Here is a 25256-nt window from a genome sequence, read left to right as displayed (position 1 = left end):
CTGAAATTCCCATAATGTGCTTTCTTTCTTTCTAATATGAACTCCGAGCTTCTTCGTGGCTAAGTGGTTAGCGTACGCGCCTTTGGCGTGAGAAACCCGGGTTCGATTTCGGTGAGAGCTCATATTAGTTCGGATTTCACGATTAATCAGTAGGTCCCGTCTCATATAGCCTCGCTGCTAAAAGGGACGACAAAATCAACTCAACTCATATTCAGCACCATAGGAGATATAACTCCGAGGGGAATTTTGTCCCTGGAAAACCTCCCAAAATCATCAACGGTACGAAATATGTCTGCAATGCAAGATGTCAATCATTTCCAACTCTATGCTCTGTGACCTAGTTTGCTTTTCATGTTTTCAGTAAACTAGACAGACAAAAGGAAAAAAAATGAAATCTTTGAGTTTTACGTCCCACGGTTATGCCGGTTAGGCTAAAGGAGACGGTGATGATGAGTGATGAATGGAATGGTGGAATGAAGAAAGTGGGCGGAAACGGGAGAACCCCGAGAAAACCACGCACACGGTGTTTGTCCACCACAAAGTTCACTTGGCGGGGGCTGGGATCGAACCCGGGACCCCAAGCACCAGAGGTGAACGCTCTACCACTGACAGACAAAAGGAAGAATAGAGGCTTTCTTCCAGAAAATTGTGTTCGAGAGTGGGGGATTACACAGGCCCGTATCCATGGAGAGTCTAGGGGGAACGGCTCACCCTAAATTTTTACATGAGAATGATTTATGAGCATTAAAGTAGTCAGCCATTAAAATTTTTTCTTTTTGTTTTAGGATGATACTAGATTCGACTCCTGGTGTAAGCTCAACTTTCAGTCCTGTGTTATTTGCATGTCTCGTTTCATACAGATTCGTTGAAAAACCTCTAAACATGTGCTATGACGTATGCGAACTAGTTTTTTTTAGCAAGAAAGAGAAATTTCTTGCTTTAGACTCTGCCCTGTAATCCAGTTTTTCTGGAGGCGAGATAGTATGGTTGGGAAATGCCAATCAGATTCAAGTTCCGAACCCACATTAAAAAGACCTTCCTTTATAACCTTGTTGTTGTATAAGGACGAAAAACAAAAATATACTGATAGCTCCAGTAATAGATATTATGGGAAAGAGATTAAAAAATAGGTGGTTTTGAAATGGAGAAAGGACAATACCTGAGCTTTATTAGTATTACTAGCATATATTACCCGCTTTGCTAAGTTGAAATGAAAATTTAAAAGCACAACTCCGTATTTCATGTGTTTAGTACCCGTGAAATATGCTGTTTTCGTTTTTAATGGCATCGATTTAAACAGCATCGGAAAGATCATTGATCATCTCAGCGACCCCAAAAATCATGGATTCGACACCAATATGGTCATTTCCGGTAATTTATATGTATATTTCCTCCTCCCCCATGTTCCGGGGCAAGGCATCGAAAGTGTCACTGTTCATTTCAGGGACCCCCCACAAATGTGGATTCAGCACTAATTATCGGTCATTTTCTATTATTTTTAAATATCTCTTCCTCCTCTCCCTCAAGCTGTGGGGTTGAATTTGAATTTAAACGGGATCGAAAGTACCACTGTTCATCTAAGCGACCCAGAAAACTATAAAATTGACACTGATAGTGGCCATTATCGATCATTTTATATATCACTTTCTCCTGTTCCCGCAAGTGGCGGAACTGATTTTGCATTTAAACCGGATCGAAAATGTCACAGTTCATCAGAATGATCCCGGAAACTATGGATTAGGCACTAATATTGGTCATTTTTGATTATTATTATATACAGCTGTGGCACACAGAATCAGAATTGTCACTGTTAATCTCAGCTACTCCTAAAACTATTGACTCGACACTAATATTACTCAGTTTTGATCATTTTTAAATGTTTATACCCCTCTCCTCCATTGTACCCCAATTCCCAACTATTAGGGCTGAACTTGGATTGAAACAGCATCAGAAGTGTCGAAAACTATGGATTCAACACTAATATCGGTCATTTTTGATCATTTTAAAATTTCTCTTCCTCTCGCCCTCCCCTACGTTGCTTTATCAAAGTGAACAGCCTAAAGTAATCCCTGCCCCTACACTCATGTATGTTGAAAATTTGATTTAGATCGGTCGGGTGGTTCAAGAGTGATGAAGTCACAAAGGCAGTCATATTTATTTTATTTTTTTTGCATATATCTCCCCCTCCCCTACATTGGCTCGTCAAAGTGAAACGATAAAAAAACACCCAAGGCCCGACCCTCATATTTGTTGAAAATTAGATGGAGATTGGTTGGGTGGTTCAAAAGTTATTATGTTTTATTAATTTCTATTTATATGTCCCCCTCCCCACCCTAGGATGTACCGTTAAAGTGAAATTACAAAAATGTTTCCACATCCAAACCTCATATATCTTGAAAATTTGATTGCGATCGGTCGGATATTCAAGATAGTTCAAGAGTTATTAAGTTACAAAAATAGTCACTTTCAGTCTTATATAAATTGATTTTTATATATCTCCCCTCCTTCTCCTCCCCCACGTTGCTCCGTTAAATTAAAATTACAAAAACGATCCCAGGCCTGAGCCTCATGTATGTTGAAAATTTGATCAAGATCGGTAGAGTGGTTCAGGAGTTAAGTTTTATTTATTTTTACACCCCTCCCCCTAAGTTCTACCATCAAAGTGAATAGCCTTTAACCAGACCAGCCGTAAAACTCATCCATGTTACAAATTTGATCAAGACCGGTGGGGCGGTTCGGGAGATTTAGAGTCACAAACATATTGTTTCTTAATTATATATATATTAGTAGTGTCGAATCTAGATATTTTCAGATGGGGGCAACGTGTGTCATGGTCCGCAACATGGGGGAGGAGGAAATATACATATAAATTACCGCAAATGACCATTATTGGTGTCGAATCCATGATTTTTAGGGTTGCCGAGATGATCAATGATCTTTCCGATGCTGTTTAAATCGATGCCATTAAAAAGGAAAACAGCATATTTCACGGGTACTAAACACATGAAATACGGAGTTGTGCTTTTAAATTTTCATTTCAACTTAGCAAAGCGGGTAATATATGCTAGTAATACTAATAAAGCTCAGGTATTGTCCTTTCTCTATTTCAAAACCACCTATTTTTTAAATCTCTTTCCCATAATACCTATTACTGGAGCTATCAGTATATTTTTGTTTTTCGTCCTTATACAACAACAAGGTTATAAAGGAAGGTCTTTTTAATGTGGGTTCGGAACTTGGATCTGATTGGCATTTCCCAACCATACTATCTCGCCTCCAGAAAAATTGGATTACAGGGCAGAGTCTAAAGCAAGAAATTTCTCTTTTTTGCTAAAAAAAAACTTTAGTTCGCATACGTCATAGCACATGTTTAGAGGTTTTTCAACGAATCTGTATGAAACGAGACATGCAAATTACACAGGACTGAAAGTTGAGCTTACACCAGGAGTCGAATCTAGTATCATCCTAAAACAAAAAGAAAAATCTTAATGGCTGACTACTTTAATGCTCATAAATCATTCTCATGTAAAAATTTAGGGTGAGCCGTTCCCCTAGACTCTCCATGGATACGGGACTGTGTGACCCCCCCTCGAACACAATTTTCTGGAAGAAAGCTTCTATCCTTCCTTTTTGTCTGTCTAGTTTACTGAAAACATGAAAAGCAAACTAGGTCACAGAGCATAGAGTTGGAAATGATTGACATCTTCCATTGCAGACATATTTCGTACCGCTGATGATTTTGGGAGGTTTTCCAGGGACAAAATTCCCCTCGGAGTTATATCTCCTATGGTGCTGAATATGAGTTGAGTTGATTTTGTCGTCCCTTTCAGCAGCGAGGCTATATGAGACGGGACCTACTGATTAATCGTGAAATCCGAACTAATATGAGCTCTCACCGAAATCGAACCCGGGTCTCTCACGCCAAAGGCGCGTACGCTAACCACTTAGCCACGAAGAAGCTCGGAGCTCATATTAGAAAAAAAGCACATTATGGGAATTTCAGTGCAGACAACTAAGTACGACGACTGTTAAATGAATATTTTTCATCTTGAATATATTGTAATAATGGTCAATCTTATTCGATAATGTCATTTAAGAAAATAACATTCTCTTTTCTGTAACTTACTACAGTATACAAGTTAAATTCCACACACTGTGCAAAAGAGGGGAAGGGATTACAACGTACGATGGGCTTTGTTCGCTTCCTATCCGATGTACAAAACCTTTCTTTTTAAAATTCAGCGTTGCAAAGAACCTGTGTGGTAGACTGATAGCTACACATAAATTGACAGAATTGTAGTACTGTCTGCCTGAGGCAAAGTCTTAATTTTAGTACTGAAGCTGCCTGAGGCAAAAAAGCAAGCACACCGCAGGCGTGGTGGCTTCTGTGCCTCGTAACATTGTGTTTGAAAAAACAGACACAAGGTCACTCGTCAGTGCTTAGTGCTTAGTTTTTTTTCTTTTATACAAATCATATTGTTGTTTGAAGTCTCTTTATTCCTTACAAAAACAATATAACCAGATTCATGGGAACCCACAGCAATTGTAATAAAAGTTGAAAAAATATCTGTATCATTCAGATCCTTTATTATTATTATTATTATTATTATTATTATTATTATTATTATTATTATTATTATTATTATCACATAATATTTTTCGTTAGTCCTCACAGCAATTAATACTTAGCAGCAGGGGTAAAAGTGCGTGGGAGCGCGGGGGGCCCTATCCCCACCTCCAAAAAACTGGGTATGGCGAACCCCCACTTCCTAAGCATTTACAATGGACACAGATAGGCATGGGGTACGGCGTGACGTCATGCCGCTACCTACCGTCCCCCTACATTTTCAGATGATTCCATCCCATCTAGCCTAATCCCACTTAGCCTAACGATTTATCAGCCACTTATATCTCCAAGATAAGAATGTCTATCATTTTAGGCGAGATGGGAATTCCCATCTTACTTAATCCCATCTAGGGATGGAACTTTGGTATTTACCCACCGGGTAGGTAAATAAAAATTGGGTAAATACCCGGTAAATACCGAAATTTTATTTACCTACCCAAAAAATGGGTATTTATTACAAACTGCAAGATTACATAATAAGAAGACATAGTGGATTCTAAAATAACAGTACAAAATCTTCCAGATACAATGTGGTTAAAGAAAGATGCAAACTTGCAACACTGGAAACTTAATTTATACCTGGTGACACTGTTTCAATCTTCCCCGTTTCTAATTTGGTTCAGTAATGATATTAGCTTGAGACTTGTTGAGAGTAAACGTGCCTCTTACCTTAATTGAGTTTCCTAAGTTTTATTTTACTCAGAGAGAGAAGAAACTGAAAATGGGTAGAAGGAAAGGTTATGTTTGGAGCGCATACAATGTACGAAGCGATAAATCAGTAAACTGCAAGTACTGTGGTAAAAATTATAAACACGCAAATGTAAATAAAATGTCAGATCAGGTGAATAAGTATTTCAGTTGTCCTGAAAATGTGAAGAAAATAATTTTAAAAGGTTTACAAGGAAGAAGTTTGTCGGATTGTTGGCAAAATACTGGGACGGAACAAGTGAATGAAAGTGCACCACCTACGCCAAGTTGTAGTACCAATAAGAGCATTGATGACTCTTTAGTGACGAGTGTGACTGATAAAACTTTGATGCCAGTTTCATATAAGAGGAGCTCCTCCATGAATGAACAAAGTTCATCTAGTATCATTGCTACTTTTATGTATACAATGACAGTTGATGAAAACGTAAGTATACATATGCATAGCGTAACACATGTAAGTTAATGGGTTAATGTGCTCACATGTCCATCACGTATCAAGTTCTGTTTTGTGTAGAGCAAGAAGGGAATAGTTTGCTCGTCCGAAGTGCCTATAACGTGTCTCAAAAATCAGATAAAAATTGCAAATGGCAAAGAACAGTTAACTAGTGTAATTAATGTAACTGGAAGTCTTTACTTTAGCCATTTCAATCTTTTTTTTTTCAATTCTTCGATTCAGTGATTTCTTCTTTCGATTCCAATGCGCCAACTGCACATCCAAAGGTAAGACCGCTTTAAAAGGGAGTAGTATAGTAGAGTAGGATAGAGTAGAGCAAGATACTGATAAGTAAAGTACAGGTAGGAAGAGGTTAGCTTAAGATTAGGGAAGTTTTTACCATTTTTATAAAATTGTGCGACACCGAAAGAACAAATCACGGAATCGAAGAGTCGAAGAAAATGAATGACGCAAGTGTTTTTTACTAATTGTATTACATATTTTGTTTCATATAACTCAAGAGCTTGTCATGTGACCTTGTGGAATGAATTAAGAAACGACAGGTCAAAATTGATTGGTCAAACACATTCCAAATATTCTCAAACAGTTTACATATTGTAAATAATGGCCAAATGGTTAAGTCAAGTAATGGTCGAGAGTTAGGAACATTATCCAAGAAAATGTTGACGTTTATGTAAGAAATGTATGATACTTGTAGTTTAAGACATGCATCCGAATTCCAGAGGTTCACGTTAATCACTACGTAAGTAATGTTTATTAGAAATTTTGTTACTATTGTTTCCATCGAAATTAAACGAATGAATTACTTAAAAGAATGGCATTTCCTACTCGCTTAGTTCAGAATTAAAATGGAAGGACATTCTTAATGTGTGAATTGATTCAAGAACTATTCATCTTTACTTTTTTCACCTTTTATTCATTGGTTTCTTATCTGCGTTATTACCCCTAGTAGAAAACTTTTAAACATTGATCTTTTTACTTTCATTACATGTGTACAATGAACTTCGTTATTGACAAAAATATGTACAATACTCACTTCTCACGTTAAAACTCATGCTTTCACTTTGCTCCAGCAAAATTTCTCATATACCACAAGCATGTGTGTATTGGATCAATTTCCAGCGTACCAGCAATTTATGTTGAAAGCTAGGAAATACCAGCAGTGTTTTCAGGAGAAACAAATGCATATTCCTGCTAGTACGTTTTTAGAAAATGATGGTTGCATGGAGGTGAACGACAATTGTCAAATGTGACGTCATTTCCTAACACTTATAGAAAATCTATGAAATATAGAATTGTTAAGCACAAGGGCATTATTTTAAATATTATTTCGTTTTTAATATTATCTTTTAAAAACCCATTCCAACCAAACACACAATCTTCACACAAATGGTTGAATTGTACTTGGCTAAGATCAGAAACTGTTTTCCATTTCTAGATTTCTAGGTTAACAACTTTCCGTAAAGGGAACACGTAACAGATATAGCTGTAGCAGATTTTTTCCATGTGATAAATTTGTACCTACAGTGAAAATTGAATGCATGCTGGTTTTATGTGCAAATAATCTTATGTATTTATTAGTGGAATAGGTTAAGATACATGTTCAACCTAGGATGGTTTATTTTACAAAATATTTTTATATTTTATCTTCTAGGCAATGTTAAACAGAATGCTAGCGAAAGCTGCCTACGTAACTGGAGCGCCATTGTCCATGGTGGAACATCCTCTCTGGATAGATTTCTTCAAGCGTCTAAGACCATCATTCAAATTTCCAGATAGAAAGTCGTTGTCAACTTGGCAACTTGATGCCCAGTTTAATGAAATGCAAACACAGCTGCGTGTAGAGCTACAGGATTCGAAATATCTAAATCTTCAATGTGACGGTTGGAGTAATGTTCGCAATGAGGGAATAATCAATTTCATTATTACCAACCCTCATCCAATATTTGTTCACTTTATAAACACTAAAGACAACCGTCACACTGCTGAGTACATTAGAGATCAAGTATTTGAAGTCATTGAAAAATACGACCCCAGTAAGTTCTTTGTTCTCATTAGCGATAATGCAGCAAATATGCAGAAAGCTTTTTCTCTTGTCCAAGAAAAGTACCCCCATTTGCAATCATTGTCATGTATAGCACATACATTGAACCTTGTATGCAGTGATATTTTGAAGTGTTTTTCAATTTCATCATTTATGACAAATATTATAGACATCATTAAAACAGTTAGAAATTCTCAGGTCTTGTATGCACTTTTTCATGCAATTAACAATGAGAAAAACATACACACTTCTCTTACTCTTCCATGTAAAACCCGTTGGGGAAGCTACTTAAAATCTTTTGAAAATTTGAAATGTACAAAAGTCACCCTACAGAACTTAGCTGTTCACGAAACCACTGCAGGATATACAGCATTTATCAAAGACCACAAAGCAAAGTTACTTGACGATGAAGGTTTCTGGGTGACAGTTGTAAAGCTAATATACGTTCTCAAACCAATAATATCCTGGATAAATATATTAGAATCTGATGAATATAACATACACCGAATTTTTCCCGCTGTCAAAGAAACCGAAGGGCAATTAAGAAAATCTGTTCCCGAATTCCCATTGTCCAAAGCAGAAGAAACAAATATTCTTCATAATTTCGAAAGCAGAAAAGTTACAGCACTCCAACCGATTCACTATGCCGCAGCATTGCTAGATCCATCATCACAGGGTTTGACTTAACTGCAGAACAACATGTTGGAGTTCATACACAAGGTTGCAGAAACATGAAAGCAAATCTTGTAAATGTGATGAAAGACTTCACACACTACAATTCAAAAGAAGGTTTGTGGGGCAAGAAGTTCATTTGGACAAGTTCAGGGGAAATGAACCCAGTAGTTTGGTGGCAAGGTTTGTGTGCAAGTACCGACTTATCAGAAGTTGCACAGCGGATATTAACAGCCCCGGCATCATCAGCCGCCACAGAAAGATCCTTTAGTACATTCTCAAAAATTCACACTAAGTCAAGGAATAGACTGACTACTTCCACAGCCGGAAAAATTACGTATATAGCTTATAACTGGAAACTGCTTCACCGGAAACAAAAGCCGAAAGTATCAACACACCGTACAGAGACAGAGAAGATTGTTGAGTCAGAGCAGAAGAGAGGCTTAGAAAATACGTTACCGCAAGATACTAGTTCATCGCATTTGAAATGCACTATAGTACCAAGGAAAAGGAAAGCCTTTGAAGAAGACAGTGACAGTGACATTTCTTCCGTGTGCGAGATAGATGAAGACATTTGCAGCGATGATTCCATATATTCATTCCATGTATCCGATGAACCTGATGAGTAATCTTGGTAGAAATGCTATCCCATAACGAGATAACGCTTTTCAGTTATGTGTATAGAATATTTGGAAAATGCTGCTAAATCTTGAATGTTCTGTAGTTCATTTGTTCTTTTATTAGGTTTATGATAGAAAAAATGAAATTTTTGAGTTTTACGTCCCACGGTTATGCCGGTTAGGCTAAAGGAGACGGTGATGATGAGTAATGAATAAAATGGTGGAATGAAGAAAGTGGGAGGAAACGGGAGAACCCCGAGAAAACCCACGCACACGGTGTTTTTCCACCACAAAGTTCACTTGGCGGGGGCTGGGATCGAACCCGGGACCCCAAGCACCAGAGGTGAACGCTCTACCACTGAGCCACCGCGGCCCCAGGTTTATGATAGAAATGACGTGGATGATGCTGCCAATTGAGATGTCTGAAATCAGAGTGAACTAACTGCATTTTGCCGAATTTTGAATTAAAGCATAAATTAGGCGTACAAATCTAATGCCACCGAAACAGAAACTAATTAAAGAAACTGACGTAACTGTCATTTGAAGCCCATTTTCCAATGGCCCTTGAACTATCTTGTTTCCAAGAATGCTAATTTCCCGCAAAACACGAAAGTACAGTTACTTCAATTTGGCTTCAGACAGCTCAGTTTTTACTACATGTTGATGTTTAGCTAGCAAGTGTAGTTTAAGTGTGAAAGTCCTCGCATATATACTCCTACCGTTTCTAGTTAATAAAGCACACATGATGTGACAGAAAAATATTTTAAATCATGTCAATATTAATAACATGTTCTCCATAGTCACTTGTAAAATGTAAATTGAAAGAAAAGTACTTATCCACGTTCCATGTATTATTTTAGTTTCTTTATTTGTAGAAAAAATGCTCTCTTTTTCAGTCATCAGTTTTTAAAATTTGCTTTCTGGAGAAACACACTTGTTTTATGTTACTATTATCAAAACAGGAACAACAACATAAATCATTTGTATTAATGAAAATAATAAATTTACTGCCTTTTAATACTTGTCCTAGTTTCTACTGGATCTACTCTTACATTTTGATTGTTTTTACGTACTGCGAAAAAACGTCTGTTCCACATATAGTATTGAAAATGAAAAATACCCGTATATTTACCCAATTTGGGTAAATACCTGGGTATTTACCCAAGGTATATACCCAAAAAATATTTACCGGTAAAAATCCCATCACTAATCCCATCTCGTCTAAAATTGCGGTAGGATGCAAGTAGGGAATTTCTGTACTGAAGAGGGAATTCCTCTACTAGCATTTTAACCAGATATTTCAATCAATATTGGCAATCTCTGTCAACTACAATATAAATATATAATAAGTACTATACAAGAAGAAAGCATAGGGGGTAGGTGATTTAGTGAATTTAGTTCACTTTTGGTTTGTTTTGGGAAAACTGGAAATTGATTGGCAAAGAGAAGATAATCAGAAACAGGATAGAAATATAGAGCGTGTTTCAAAACAACACTGACAACGTTTGGTTGAGTTGATTGTGGGTTTAACTTCCCGTTCAGCAGCGAGGCTATATGAGACGTGGACCTACTGATTAACGTGGAATCTGAACCACATGAGCTCCCGCCGGGATGACAACGTTTGGGAGCTGATTCCTGACACCATGATAAGACAACTTGGGTGCACAAATGCTTCCTTTTGGCGCTATGACCCGCCAAAAACCAGTCGCAAAAATGCCGAAAACAGCGATAACTCGAGAACAAAATGTCGGATCGAAGTCGGGGGAAAGGAAATGTATATTATTTTTAGCCATGGTTTCCATTAATGCACAACTCGATATGGCACAGGAGCAGCACAAAGGTCACCTCAAAGAAATTGAAGAATTATGGGGATATTTTATGAAACGTTGACCGAGGCAAGTTAACTACAATTAAATACGATATTCAACTAACAGGAATCTTAGAACACGGTCAAAGTTACAAGAACATCATTAAAATTATAAAAAAGGGAAGATGGACGCATTTGATTGATCTACTTTGTCTCAGTATAGAATTGGCTATCGAGGAAGAACTGAAATTATATGAAGTCCATAAAGTTTAAATGTAATGCTTCTAGGCTAATGAAGACAGAGAGATCACGCATGGATATTGGGTAGCGTCTGCGACTTTCGCATAGGAGACCCGGCTCCGATTCGCTGCGGGAGCGCAAGCATTTCGGATCTCACGTTAATCCGTAGCTCCATATCTCATGTAATTTTGCTACCCAAGGGATGCTAAACTGAAATCCGATCCAATAATAAAGAGAGGTAATGGATGGAAGCTAATTTTTGGGAAATTATTCGTGAAATGAGAATGTAGGAGAAAACAGGATAATTCCGAGAAATCTCACGGGTACGATGGTATCCACTACAATCCTTAAGTCTGGGATCGAACGAGGTCCATCCCGCACCAGAAGTAAGCGCTCTATCACTAAGTCACCTGCTCCTACTTTGAAGGAAACACTATTATTCTGACAGATGTATCGATATGCTAAATAATGTTTGTGATAAACCAACATACAAGAAGTACAAACGGTCAGAATGTGGGATTCATGGAGTTTCCTTTGTGAGAAAATGGTAAGTACGTTTTTTTTATGTCAGTTATTCTTAACTGGATGCCCGCGTCTCTTAGGAATTGGGGGAGGACACGGTGAAGCAGTGGTAAACACTTGTTTCTGGTACGTGGGGTCTCTGGTTTGATCCTCAGCCAAGAAACTTTGTGGTGGACACCATCGTATTGTGTGTGGGTTTTCTCGGGATACTTTAATTTCCTTCCACATTCTCATTCCATCATATCTTCCATCAACATTCACTTGCCTTAATCATTGTCTCCCTTAGCCTAAAGAGCATAATCGTGGTTCGTTAAAATGAAATACTTCATTTAATTTTACACGGGTTGCTTACAGTTTGTCGGTGGGTTACCGTTAAGATAATTTTTCAATAGGTTATATTATTGATACTAATATTTGTAAGAAAGAAGGAGTCTATGAGGCTCATAATTTTGAAAGGCCAAGAACTACAATTGAACGTTGATTGTAAGAAATGTTAAAGGTACGAACTAAATTTGATTTGTGAGTCTTTTAGCATTATTAGTCGTATTATGGACAAAAATAACTCATATCTACAAACCAAGAAAACTAACAGTGAAATTTGATATTCGACAGTGAAATATAATAATATACAACTTGGATATCAAATTTCGAGGTTAGTTTTCTTGGGTTTAGACATGTTCAACTTACATGTGTTTCGTGATAGTCCAAACTTTCAACATACGAGTATCAGTCTCCTAGATTTTCGTAATAACTATGATGATTATCCTAAATCTAACAACTAAGTACAGATACCGATCACTAAAGTTCATAATTGACTTTTGAGAACATGCTGGCCCTAACTGATATATCACATCACTACCTTTCCATTTCCAAAATTATCACAGATTTCAAAATGGCTGATTTGAAGGTGCCGCCAGAGATTTGCGATCCACTCTGACCATTTTTCTTCTGTCAATATGAGAAACTATCACCGTTTGCATTGTCTATCTTTCACTATTTTCATGATTCAATAGTTTATTTGATGTATTTCAATAACATAGCATAGCCCTCCTCCCATCAATTTTGACCCCCCTCCGTTTCTTATGGCGTTCAGCCCTTATAACTTTGCACATATACATATTTCTATATCCTCTATCAGTCGCACTAAGTGTCATCCCGCAACTCGAGTCATCCATTTGGACCCTTTACTTGTCAGGCAATTTCTTATTGATGGAAAAACAAGGAAAATAATTCTACAATGACTGACAAGTAACACTTCCCAAGTGTAACACTCCGATTTTGATAAAATTTGGTAGGTAGATACTACACATAAAATAAAGTAATACGTGTATTTTTATTTTCTGTGGTAAAGTTGTTTCAGGGGGGCGATAAACCAGACCCAAAATTTTGAGAGTTGACGCCCGAAAGGTAATAACAAGTGGACCGAAGTGAATGAAATTGTGCACATATATTGTAGACATAAAATGAAGGAATACGGGTTTCGTATTTTCCTGGAAAAACGGTTAGGTGGGCCACAGACCCCTCCAAACCTAACCTAACCCCGCACACAGACAGACAGACAGACATACAGACAAACACACTAACTCTTTATTTTATTTATATTAGATAAAGAATTAATATACTGAATATCAGCTCTCCAACTTGAACGGCTTGTGAGATACTAAAATTTTCTCTAAAATTCGGACCCTCTTAGAATATGTAATATAATGAAACCGATACATGTATGATAACTTCCTAGTTGAGATTGAGGCCTAAGTATATACCAAAAATCATCTCATTTGACTTTGCAATTTGGTTATGATGATCATGCAGACATAGTTACATTCAATTTTTTATATAATACTTCATATATTACACATGATTCAAACATTTTTCCCAGTAGTTAGCTCCTCTAAGAAATCACAGGCTGCGTCTCAAATAAGTTCTATTGCTATTATTACAGTTGCAAATATCAATATTTAAAATTGCCTGAAGTTCTTTTGCCAATAGAAACAAATGGAAAGAAAAAGGATGCCTTGAAAGTAGACAAATTCACCAGTGTTCAGAAGCTGTCTACAATGCACTGAGCAGAATGAGTCTGTGGGTCGTAATACGTTGTTAAGACAGAGTGGTTCCTGGTGGGTGGGGGGTTGCAGTGGGTCACGTTCTGTTGACCCGTGGCCCCCCGACCCGCTCCATCTCTGGACTGTACATACGGATAAAACAATCATATATATGTATTTTAACCTTCTTGATTTTACTGAACCTTCACTAATTTAAGATAATTTACAAAAAATGCAAGAAAACAATTATTAATAACATATATAAAAATATAGAAATGTATTTTGAAGGAAAAAGTAACTGGTGTATTCGAGACTCGAACTCGAGTTGCCTACTCAACAAGCAGACACCTTACCGACTTATCTACGGCACAACGTGCAACTAATCGTTTCGAAGCTTTATTTCTAATGTGTGTGTTACCTAACACGGCTACCAGATGTCAGTAGTGGTGCGATCACCGTCTTGAAGACCCATTTCGAGGTTACGAAATCACTCTTTTAACCTCCATTAATCCGATTTTTATATACCTCTCTCTCTCTCTCTCTCTCTCTCTCTCTCTATATATATATATATATATATATATATATATATATATATATATATAGACAACAGTAAGTAAGATTATAGATTAAGTTATTCTTGATTTTAATCTACAGAACAAATGCGTTTAATGAAAGCATGGGGCCTGTTGCCGTAGATGGCTAAAGGCCGTAAATAAAATTCAAACTTCAAGTGTAACTGGGGTAACTCCCGACATTGGCTGATTTAAGACGTTTGATAACAGCGCGGGTAATGGCTGGTTTATAAACGCACGGATTTGACATAGCGTGTGCAGGTAATTGGTTACAGCGTCTGACTGTCGTTCTAAGGGTCCGGTGTTCGAGTCTCGGCCTGGATGGAGTTAACTTTTTTCAAGGAATTAAACACTATAAATAATGTTCGCGTTTGATGCTGAATGAGATTTATCCTATGAAGGGAGAAAAACCAGGACGGATACAGCGGGCAGGGGGAAAGACGGACACTGTTTATCCTTAAGTGTTAAAATTTAATTTATTCCCATGTCTTTTGCTCTTTCCTTTCCTTCTTTTCTCATTTTGTTTAGCTTTCCATACTTTTTCGGTCTCTGCATGATGCGTATTATTCTTTTCGTTTCCTTTGCATTAATTCCTATCTCTTTGATCTTAAAGTGAATGGATTTTCTGCAGATTTATCTCGTGGTTGTTTCTCTAAGTGATGCTCTCAGATAGTAATACTTTTTCCTCCAAATGGAGGAATATCCTGGCATGTTATGTTTTCGGGCACGTATTTGCTGTCATGTTGGTTGTCCAACTATCAGACATCGAGTGAAACTATTCTGCTACTGGAAAAAGCTATCATTTCTTATGTATCCACCCTCCAGTTTCTACTGTCGCTGACTGTACAACACAAACACAATATATTCTCGTTAAGAAAGTAATGGCCCAAAAATGCGGTTTAGACGCGCACGAAAACGGTGCCAGTAAGAACGCACGAATATCACGATTTCAGGGATTCATTGAATCACGGAATAATTCTCGAAGAGAAGACATGTATTCTTCTTTTATGGCCATATGACGAATCAATTCCTTTATGAGGGTCCTTGGATGCTCTTTCCTTCTTCCATGGCTTTCAACGTCGAAAAAACAATTTATTCACGAATACTTTTGCTTGCTGATAATTTAACAATGATATTTTATATATGCACCTGTTATTAAAATTTTTAAATTTTACTGGACTAGAATTTTATTACCATTTTATGCAAATTTGGTAGAAAATCATAGTTTCTATAACATTAATTAAATTAAGTGTACAACAATTAACAATTAAAATATCTCAAATGGATAATTTAACAAACCTCACGTACGGTACAGCATTCATGCCGTAATTTTTCATATAAACTTATGGACTGTGAGCTGTCTCTCCATACTCCTTGCTCGGTTACTACATAAATTGATGCACCAATGATGTCTGTTTTTACTCCTAACCTCCCTTCTCCGCAATTACAGAAGAAATACTTCTTCTAGCTCTTTACTAGTGGGTAACGTTCCCATTATAGCCGACACATTCCCTCGTTGAGTGGCTATGCTTATGCGTTGAATCAGGAAACTTTTTGCTCGATTATCTCCTGATTTCATTGATAGACGGTGACCGATTTATTTTATAAATTTGAGGCCTCCTTCTTCCCAAGAACCGCTAGACTCAATTGCTATTGCGACAAAGCAATAGTTATCGAGTAGATTGCTATATTTATTTCTTTTTTCTTTCGCTTTTCGAACAGCTACGAATCCAGGCTGTACTGAGGCATATTATAGGTTGGAGGGGGCATAGGTGTCTGAACATGTGAAGTCCCAAATCAATGCCTTTCCTTTCTTCCAAGGTACTAATGTCATACCATCGGGTCTTTTTCCGTCAGATCGGCTGCATCCAATCGGTTCCCTCACTGCTGGAACTTCTGCTGATATTAATGCTCTTAATATTATATCATTTACACTTGAATGACGTGGATGTCTGCCTGCGCTGCTTTTGCACGACAAACCGTGTAATCCTTTTTTTATCTACAAAGGTGTTACAAATGGGGCAGTGGTGTGGTTCACATATATCTTCTCCCAACCGTAGTGCAACTGCTACTCGGAATCTCTCATTGGAAAGATGTAGGCCCAGAGATGGTGATGGTAGAGCTTGAAGCCATGCTCCGTTTTCTGGGGACATGACCGCCAAATGTCTGGCCTTATCTTCAATGTTATTTGTAGTCTGCAATAAAGAAGCTGCTTGTGTATATCTATTTCCGCATTTTGCACATATAATTTCAATATTCAAAAAATATTAGCTACTTTGTGGCACAGTTGAAGAGTTACATGTTCAGCTAACCATTTCCACGGTAAAACTCCTGCCGCCTTTTCTGTGCATTACGCCTCGTAGTCACTCTGATGGCGTATGAATACATTAGTGGAATAAAAGATAGTTCCCACATAACACTCAACTTTTAAGTAATTTCTTTGCTGATAAACGTTGATTAATGGAATATTGTCTTATTGGGAACATATTAATCACATTTAAACACATGATTACATAAGTAATAACTATTACAATAAAAATGCACATTATGACGTATAACCCACCCCTGTCTTTTGGCTTCAGAATTGAGCTTTGGGTAGGAGGGAGAAGAATGTTAAGCTAAGTTAAAGTTTTTGTCCGTATTTTTCGCAAGAAGAGGAGAGTAGGTGGGTGGATGCACACACACACACACATAGAAATATATGAGCAAAGGAGTTCGCAGCATCTCGATTTCTAATAATTTTTATTCTAATGCACAGCAGATCCAGGAAATCCTCTTCAAATATGAGGGTTGATTAAGAAGTATATAACGGTAACGTTATAAGCCATGGTGGACAATTGTACGACGTAAAGCTTGGGATTTCATTTTAAATTTCCACAGTGTACGAAATATTTCAGATACATTTGTTCCCTTATTTATTAGAATTTTAAAGTGTTGAACATTCAAAAATTCTTGATATATGTCATTACTAGATTATTTGTAGAAATTAAACTAACAAACCATCCAGGGAGTATTGAAGACATAAATAACTTGTTCTCAGGATTTGTCGTGGTCCCTAAGCAGATACAGTGACTCACATTAATATTCGGACACTTGCATTTTGTTAAAAGTAGGAAGGATTATGAAATAAATGAGAGCCGTGTGAGTGAAAAAATTAGGTATTTAGATATTCATATACTTATAGAAAGAAAAGAAGTACAAATATTGTGTCTTGAACGAAAGAAGCAGAAAGAACTTACAGATACTGATGACACTGTGTATTTGCAACGCCACTTTAATATTCGGACAGCTAATACATAGATGTTTTGTGTGTGTTGTTGCTTGCTCACAAACGCTTCGCTAGTACTTAGTGAGAAACCCATGACGTTTCCTGACTTCCTGTAAAGGGTTGGACATGTTTCCAACAAGTTTGTTGGTAGAATGGGGCGATATGTCATCCCATGCTGCACGGAGAGCCCTTTTCCAATCGTCTCGTGACGTTACTTGTACCCGTTTGATCTTATGCTGTAGCTCATCCCAGATATGCTCTCTAGGGTCGAGACTCTGCGGTGCTGTTTCAAGCACTTCCGGACAATTATACAGCAACCATTTGCGCACCACATGTGCTTTACACTTCGGGTCATTATCCTGGTAAAATTTAAACATACCCATAAATCCTAATTTTTCAGCACTTTGGTGGAGATTTTGCCGGAGAATATTCAAATAAACCTTCTTTCTCATAATCCCTTCAACAAACACCAATTCTCACACTCTCGATGCAAAAATACACCCCCATACCATCACACTTCCTCCTCTATGCTTTACCTTAGGTTGAAGATTTGCAGGGTCTAACTTTGTATTTGGCTTCTGCCACACAATTATCTTGGCATCGGACTCATGGAGATTGAATTGTGATTCGTCCGTGAATAACACGCCATTCCACCAAGTTGGGGGCTTCTCAATATGAACTTTAACGAACTTAACTCTTTTAACTTTGTTAATTTCACTAATAAAAGGCTTTTTTCTAGCTATTTTAAACCCTTCACTTCACAACACTTGCCGCACAGTTTCAGGATGCACCGTCTTCCCTGTGTCTTCATACAGCTCTACTGTTCATTTCAGCGCACCTATTCCGGAATTTGCTTCACTTTCTGAATCAATTTGCTTTTCTCTCCATCATTGAGTTTCACAGGTCGGCCCTTTTGAGGCACTGACTCGATTCAAAAAATCTATTAAATCTTTGTACAATGTCAAAATGGTGCTTTTACAAATATTGAGTAGATCTGCAATTTCCTTGTACGATAGACCTTTCGCACGGTGAAAAATTACTAACTGTCTTTGCTTAAACGTTGTACTTGGTCCCTTGTGTCCCATTTTCCTTTTATGCTTTCTCTCGGTCACACTAATCACTCGTAAACTAAGTAGATACACATGTCCTGTCTCGGGACAACTTAAACTGCAACTGGAACTCTTCCACTGTCTCGCTCGCTATCAATAAACAAACGTTAAAACAACTGTCCGAATATTAAAGTGGCGTCCAAAATACAGTTTATTACAATTGCGTGCTCATGAAGTGGACTTAATTTGCATAATTTAATTAACTGATAACATATTTGTTCGACTAAACCATTGCCTTTTTGCTTGTTTTCCGTTGGTTTCCCATTTATTATTTTTTACATGTATAGCAAGCAAATTATGTGTAATATCTATGGTGTCCGAATATTAATGTGAGTCACTGTAGTTGCTACTTGTGTCAAAAACTACGTCACTGTAGCATGTAGAAAACATCACTATTGCTCTCCAATCTATGATTCGACAATCATTAACGGTAACTACAACATTGAGAATGAACTTAAATATCGAATAGCTTAGCATAAGTTCCTTTACTAGTTTGGATTTTAGTATTTCCGTTATGATTCTTTGAGTCTCGTATTTACATAAAATAGGAGTAGCTTAAATTAAATGGAATTTCTAGTGTTACTTATACTTTGGATGGTAAAGATGATGGATAATCAATACAGGAGAATGATTCTGAGTGCATTGGAGAATGCAAATGTGGGAGAAAACAGAATCTTGAGAAAATCTACGAGCATCATGTCATCCACCAAAAACTCACATAACCTGTTATCGGTGCAATGACCCTCGAACTAGAGATGAGGCATCTAAGTAGAAAGTGGGTGTTCTAAGAAATTGTAAAACTTCATTTGAAAACGATATTCATCATCTCTTATTGTAATATCTAAAGAAATAGACAATTCGAATATTTAATTATCTTTTAAAAAGAACGGTAATTTTATCAGATCTTTTGCATCAACATCAATCAATCATTTTTTCTGCAGCCGAGTTATCGTAAAGTTTCATGTAATAACACAGCCACACACAAAAATAAAAGTTCTCCGCCCAAGATATGGATGGATTCGGTGTATTTTGTTACACATAATCCAAATTGCGAAACCCCAGGACGATCGACCGTGTCAAGTTTTTTATGGGCGAAAACCCTTACCGATTTTTGATAGGGAGAATATAGCCATACGACTGAGAGATATACATGTAAGACAGCAAACAAACAAACAAACAAACAAAAAAGCTGTGTGCAGTGAACTCCAGAGTAAGGATTCGATTTTTTTTTTTTTTTTACACAGAATCCCAATTGCGAAAATCGCAGGACGATCGACCGTGTCAATTTCTTTTCATGGGCGAAAAATTTAAGTGGTTTTGGATAGAAAGGACACACATTTTCCGCCCATAAAACAAACATAAATCTGTAAATTGTCCTACGATTTCGAAATTTGGTTTCTGTGCAAGAAAGTACTTCTAATGCATATCCTGGGATCCGGTAAACGTAATTTAGTTTTGGCTGTGTAATCAGAGAAATAACGATATACGAGCGGCTATCGAGGCTCAATTAACGAGACTACATGATACAGAATTAACATATTAGCTACAAACTACTATAAATGTCGTATGTCAAGAAGTTTTGAAATCATCCGTGATAGAAATGTACATATTAGAACTATTGATATTTAAAAAGAAGAAACAAAGAAAATATTTACTCTACCAGAAGTAACTCATTACGACCTATCAGCGATTTATAATCTAGTTGTAAGTGAACAACGCCGAAGGAGAAGCATATAATGAAATCGATTATAGCTTTTTCTTTTAATTGAATAAGCCTTTTCCTATTCTCTCCATTCTCTCTTAGTCCTTCCAAGATTGATAAAATTTTAAAATAATCTTCGAAAACTTAACCAAAATCTAACATAAATCATTTCTTATAGTCAAAGAAGAAAAAGAAGAAGAAGCATTCTCATGTAGGTCAAACCGAAGAACCAAATGATGAGGTAAGCAATGAAAACATTACACAAAATTTCCAAAGATGATTAATAAATTTCGATATAAACAGTAATCCAGTCTTTTATACGAAGTCAATGCTCGTATTATTGATGTTATTGAAGTAGTGGTTGTAAAAAAGATAGAAGTAGAGTGAGGGCATTAACTATTATAGGATTGATCTAAACAAAACTAAATTTTTTATGCATCTGCATCTGGAATCGAAACTAAAATCATACACCTTAAGATCTGTTTAAGTGTTAAGTCAGAGTTGTCCATGATTCCGCCAATTCTTCTACAATAAGTCACTTTCATAATCCATTCGTCTGCTTCAGCAGAAAGGCCTTACTAATACGATAATCAACAACCAATTTGAATTCATTTGTTTCAAGCAAGCAATCGGAGTATCAACGTGGGTAAGTTGCTCCTAATGAGCTAATGACAGAATTTTGACATAGTTTTTTTTTTTTTGTGATAATTAAGTTTTATTAAAAAATAATTATACCTTCAATATTGTAATAATTTGTGTAGATAGAGATAATAATAGTGCGGGGTTCTAGGCCTTCACGGTTCACCTATTTACTTTATAAAAATACAAAATAGTGTTTGTGTCTACAAAGTTTGATGTAACTTCCTTTTAACAGGTGAAGGAAGTAATGTTTCATATGGGAACCCGTTCGCTCATTGCAGCCATCGGTTTATCTTTTAGCGACTTCAGCTTAAGGTCCTTGGGTAACCTAATCGGCTCATGGCAGTCTCGCGAGGTATGGTTTGTGAAGGCAGCCTTCAGGGATTTAGTAAAGGTAGAACCCCTTCGTCAAATGTATCCTTCTTTGGCCCCACTTTTATAGGCCCTCTTCTGGTGGTTCGTTCTCTTTCGGTTCCCATCGTGTTCATCTTCGTGTTTTTCTGGTCTGTGTATCATCTGCTTGTTTATAATTAATAGCACGTGTCGTCTGTAAACATATGCTTACGCTGTAATCTAGGATCCTTACTACATACAACCCTACTTGATTATGTTTCCAAGTACATACTATATACTTTATACTTCTTAATGTTTTACTGTCGAATTATTAATTTGTTTCAAAATATTCTTTCTTTTAACATTTTTTCGTATGTGTATGTATGTATATACGATGTTCAAATGTTGATATTTTGCGCTTTAACCACGACGATACAAAGAATGGCAACTCAAACTCAGGGTCCCACAAAAACAGTTTTAACAGGTTTGTTGTGCAATTGGGAACTGTTTTGGTTGGCCCTAGATTACCATCCATATTGGCAATATACTACATCTCCAGGGCCGTAACTTATGGGGGAAGGTGACAATACTTTACTTCAAGATAACTCTTACTCCAAATTATACGATACGAACATTCATGTATAAAGGAAGCATGAAATGTAGCTTCACCGTGTCCGCAAGACCAAACATACAAAAATCTCTTAAATGAATCAAAAATGTAATATGGACCCATTTCAGTAAAATATCTACCATTAGACCCTTAACAAACAATATATCTTTCTTAAGGCTTTGTGTCAAATATTGTTACCTCAAGTTACGTTACAAAGCATGAACTGTGGCTGCCTTGCATTTTCCAAAAGAATTGAAAAGAATCTCAAATGCTGCTGCTACTGCTCCATAATATTGACCAAATATACAAACACGAAGCATAAATGTAATTCTGTCTCAAATTTAGCACAATAAAACTAGCGCGCATATTAATAATAAAAATTATTTGTTAAAGTTGTAAAATGTAGGGACTCAAATTTCATATTTCAACTTTTAAACGGAGGCCCTATTTCATATATTTCTAAGAGACCCAGATATTAATTCTTGTCTTCCGATGAAAATTTCCAAGTTACGGCGCTGTACTGATTAGAGACTATTTTTAGCATCGACCTTCAACTGCCAAATATTTACAGCAGATAGACACAGCACATATCAGCGTTAGTATAATTTCCCTTCCACCTTGAATGTTTGAACATCAGCCAAGAATAACAAGCATAATTAAAAACTATTAAGTAAAACATTTTCTACTATTATTTTCTTCCTTCCTGGTGAAACGGGTGTTAAAGCAGCTTTTTCTTATTAAAAAATACAACTTTCTTTTTGTCACTCCATTTAACTATGATCACCTCCGTGCAACTATTGTAATACTTACAAGGAAGGTTCATAAACCGTGGGAGTTGAATTTTGATGAAAATTAGCGACAAGATTCAGTTCGAGTTGCTAAGCAACGTAGTAAGAATCACTCGATATGCAAATACTTCGTTGAGCTGCTACACCCACGCCATCTTGAAATCCGGTAGGCAATGTCCAAGAATACCTTTTTCATACAAAAATGATAAAGCTTTTGTTAAATTGTAAATCGGGATAAGTCACTTACATGTGGGGGTACATGCAATCCTTGGACACTATTTTCTACTCGCAACATAGTCTTCATAGCATTTATAATGTTTTCACCTATTTCTTACAGAGTTCTACCAGAGGTCAGTTTGTATTCAAACCTAGACTGATCAGTATTAAAAATCCATTCATTGCTCTATGGTTTCTCATGTATTATCTTATTAATTTTAACCGCAACATTTTAGGCATTATCAAGTAATTCACCTTCGTTTTCAATATCTCTCTTCGTTACAAATTGAGTAGTCCTTTTTGATTGAATCCTGTGCTCTTTTTTAAAATTTGTTAATGAAACCACGAAAAGCACGTAATGGATAGTTCAATTTCCTCGCTGTCAGTAATATCTGTGCTTTCAAATGATAATCATTAGAGCAACCCAAAAGCATAAAAATCATAACAGCAACTTACACATATGGTTGGTGCCTTCAACATAGTTGTGGTTGTCTAAGGATCCAGAAGAAACTAACTTTAAAAGTATAATAATGCATAATTTTGGAAAATAAAGCATAATTTAAAATATATAGCACAATTCTTGGAAAATTCTGTTTAACTGCAAGTTTAACATACTGTATTGATATTTTTTAAAACCAATATTTACAGTGCAAAACCTTTGAGAAAATAACAGTGCAACAAAAAAGGCTTATTTTTATTTCTGTAAACTTTCCGGTGTAATTCTTTGAAGTGGAAAAAAGAAAGAAGAAAAAGAAGAAGAAAATTTTCCGCCAACAATGAATAAACAATAGTTTTATTCTAAGTGTAACTGCGCAGTTATCTATGATGATTCGAAATGTACAAAAAGTGCACAAGAACTCCACATGTGTACCTCTTTTGGTGGCATCTTTTACTTTCCCTTTCTACATATATGCACCTCTAAGGTGCACACTAAAGATAAAAAAAAATGACTGATAAAAAAAAGAGATGAGTAAAGCACATCTCTTTACAAGTGCATATGAAAGAAACTGGTTACATAAAATATTAATAAATAGATCAAGATATTTAGAATATTTAATGTAGGCCTATAGTAAATATAATTATACACGATTTATGTTAAACAATGATTGAAATTAACAATAAAGCATAATAAAGCATAATTTAGAAAATATAAAGCATAATTAAGCAAAAAATAGAGCATAATGTGGGTTGCTCTAGTAATCATGCAGCATTAGTGCGATAAATGCTGAATGACTTCAGTACTTCGCATTTTAGTTGTGACATGACATGAGAGTCGAGGAGATTTGTTATTGAATTTCATAGCCTTATGCAGAAACGTCGGTCGTCTTGTATTTGATTTCTTTCGCTCCTGCTATAACAGTGTTACGTTTCCCATTCCTTTTCAACAATGCAACGTTCTCCTGAATTTGTATTTGTTGACGACAGCTTCTGTTACACCTCTACTTACAGATTTAGTCCGGCTTGGAGATGACATCTCATACTTGCTTGTAGAAGGCTCACTGTCACTAATTAATAGACTAGTTATCTAAGTCCATTTCATTTGTCAAATCTTCATTTCACTCTCTGCGTCGTTGTCTACCTCTAGTGTGTCACTAACTGTTAGAGAAACGTCACCATCATATTTCCTTGCTATTATCAGAGCCAGGTCTATAATCCTGTGAACTACGCTTTCGCAGGAGGCGCCAACTGAAGAGGGCGCCAAACTGGAAAATGAATTTTGTGTTTAAAGTTGAATATTAGAGAAAATGTTAAGATGAAAACTTTTCCAAATAGCTTCAAATAAATATTGAACAGACTGAGATACAGGTAAAATAGCCTACATTGAAAGGGTCGAATCTTTATGTGGTTGGCTGTAAAATATCCCTTTACAATAGTATAGGCAAATAAGGGTTGGAGACGGAAAAAAATATTAGAAAGCAAATTTTCATTTCAACACATTTTATGGACTCCCCTGATACTCCACAGAAAAGTCCTAAAAAGTCCCACGTGGGCAACCGCCTGAAATGACGTCATCAATTTGGTGGTCACGCAACTACGACTATACTTATGCTTATGTGGTAATATCTTATCACAGAACTGAGATACTAACTTCGTTCTAGTGCCAAATTAAAGATAAGGCATTGTATAAATGATTTCAGCTAATATCGTTCTGACATGTTGCCGCCATTTTTAAATATGGCGGTTATTATCTTAAAAAATAATTTTCTCCGTTTAATTTTATTTGTTTTAAAGTAGATTACTATGAAACTATCAGATATACGGAAAAACACCTCTAAGTAAACG

At 36.5% G+C, this 25256-nt stretch overlaps 1 protein-coding gene across 5 annotated transcripts in view; it reads left to right on the top strand.

Annotated features, from left to right (window-relative positions):
- LOC145660724 (uncharacterized) overlaps nt 1-25256 on the top strand; it is a 261964-nt gene that overhangs the window by 153214 nt on the left and 83494 nt on the right. For all 5 annotated transcript variants that reach the window (XM_081726103.1, XM_081726106.1, XM_081726105.1 and 2 more), the window contains one exon: nt 20566-20628. In XM_081726103.1, coding sequence (XP_081582229.1) covers nt 20566-20628 — 63 coding nt within the window. The remainder of the gene's footprint in view (nt 1-20565; nt 20629-25256) is intronic.

Source organism: Thermobia domestica, chromosome 9 (assembly GCF_964235325.1).
Source record: "Thermobia domestica chromosome 9, izTheDome1.hap1.1, whole genome shotgun sequence".
Lineage (NCBI taxonomy): Eukaryota > Metazoa > Arthropoda > Insecta > Zygentoma > Lepismatidae > Thermobia > Thermobia domestica.
The sequence above is the reverse complement of the archived record's forward strand: the minus strand, read 5'-3'. Positions and strand labels throughout refer to the sequence as shown.